The sequence below is a fragment of the Aphanomyces invadans genome (assembly GCF_000520115.1).
Source record: "Aphanomyces invadans strain NJM9701 unplaced genomic scaffold supercont1.28, whole genome shotgun sequence".
Lineage (NCBI taxonomy): Eukaryota > Oomycota > Saprolegniomycetes > Saprolegniales > Verrucalvaceae > Aphanomyces > Aphanomyces invadans.
The window spans coordinates 54934-55416 of NW_008580173.1; the positions used below are offsets into that span (position 1 = coordinate 54934).

The 483-nt window shown below is 49.1% G+C and overlaps 1 protein-coding gene across 1 annotated transcript; it reads right to left on the reverse strand.

The window, feature by feature from the left end:
• Window positions 1-16: 16 nt before the first annotated feature.
• H310_10790 (hypothetical protein) lies at window positions 17-244 on the reverse strand (the record flags this gene model as incomplete). Its single annotated transcript, XM_008877247.1, has 1 exon — window positions 17-244. A coding segment is annotated over one exon (228 nt), but the record flags the coding sequence as incomplete, so codon positions are not given.
• Window positions 245-483: the final 239 nt, after the last annotated feature.

Genomic DNA, 483 nt, shown 5'->3' on the forward strand with positions numbered 1-483 from the left:
TGGGGTGCAAGCAGACGTTGCGCCATGCCACGTCGATGCATCCCAAGGTCGTGAGTTCCGCAAGGTCGAAACGCTTGGTCTTGAGCGCATCGGCCATCTGTGCCGCTTGGTTCTTGATCGTTGCAGCTGAAGCCTCGTTAGCAGCAATCGCTTCGTCGAGCACTTGGTCCACGGTCTGGGAGACATCTTGGAGCCGGTTGACTTCAATGCCGAGGCAAAACGTGGGGGGTCCAAGGTCTTTCATCGTAAATTGCTTGGTAAGATCGCGCTTGGTTTTGTCGAGTTAAGTTGTGCTTTTCGACATGATGATGAAAAATCATCAACATAAACGCCCATCACAATCAAACCATGGGATAATTGTTGAAAATAGATGCATGGGTCTGTTTTGAGTTGGATGATCTTACGAGACTGCAGGTAGGTATCAAGTGCATGATTCCACTCGCGATAGGATTGCTTTAAGCCATAGATGCTTTTGTGTAAGCG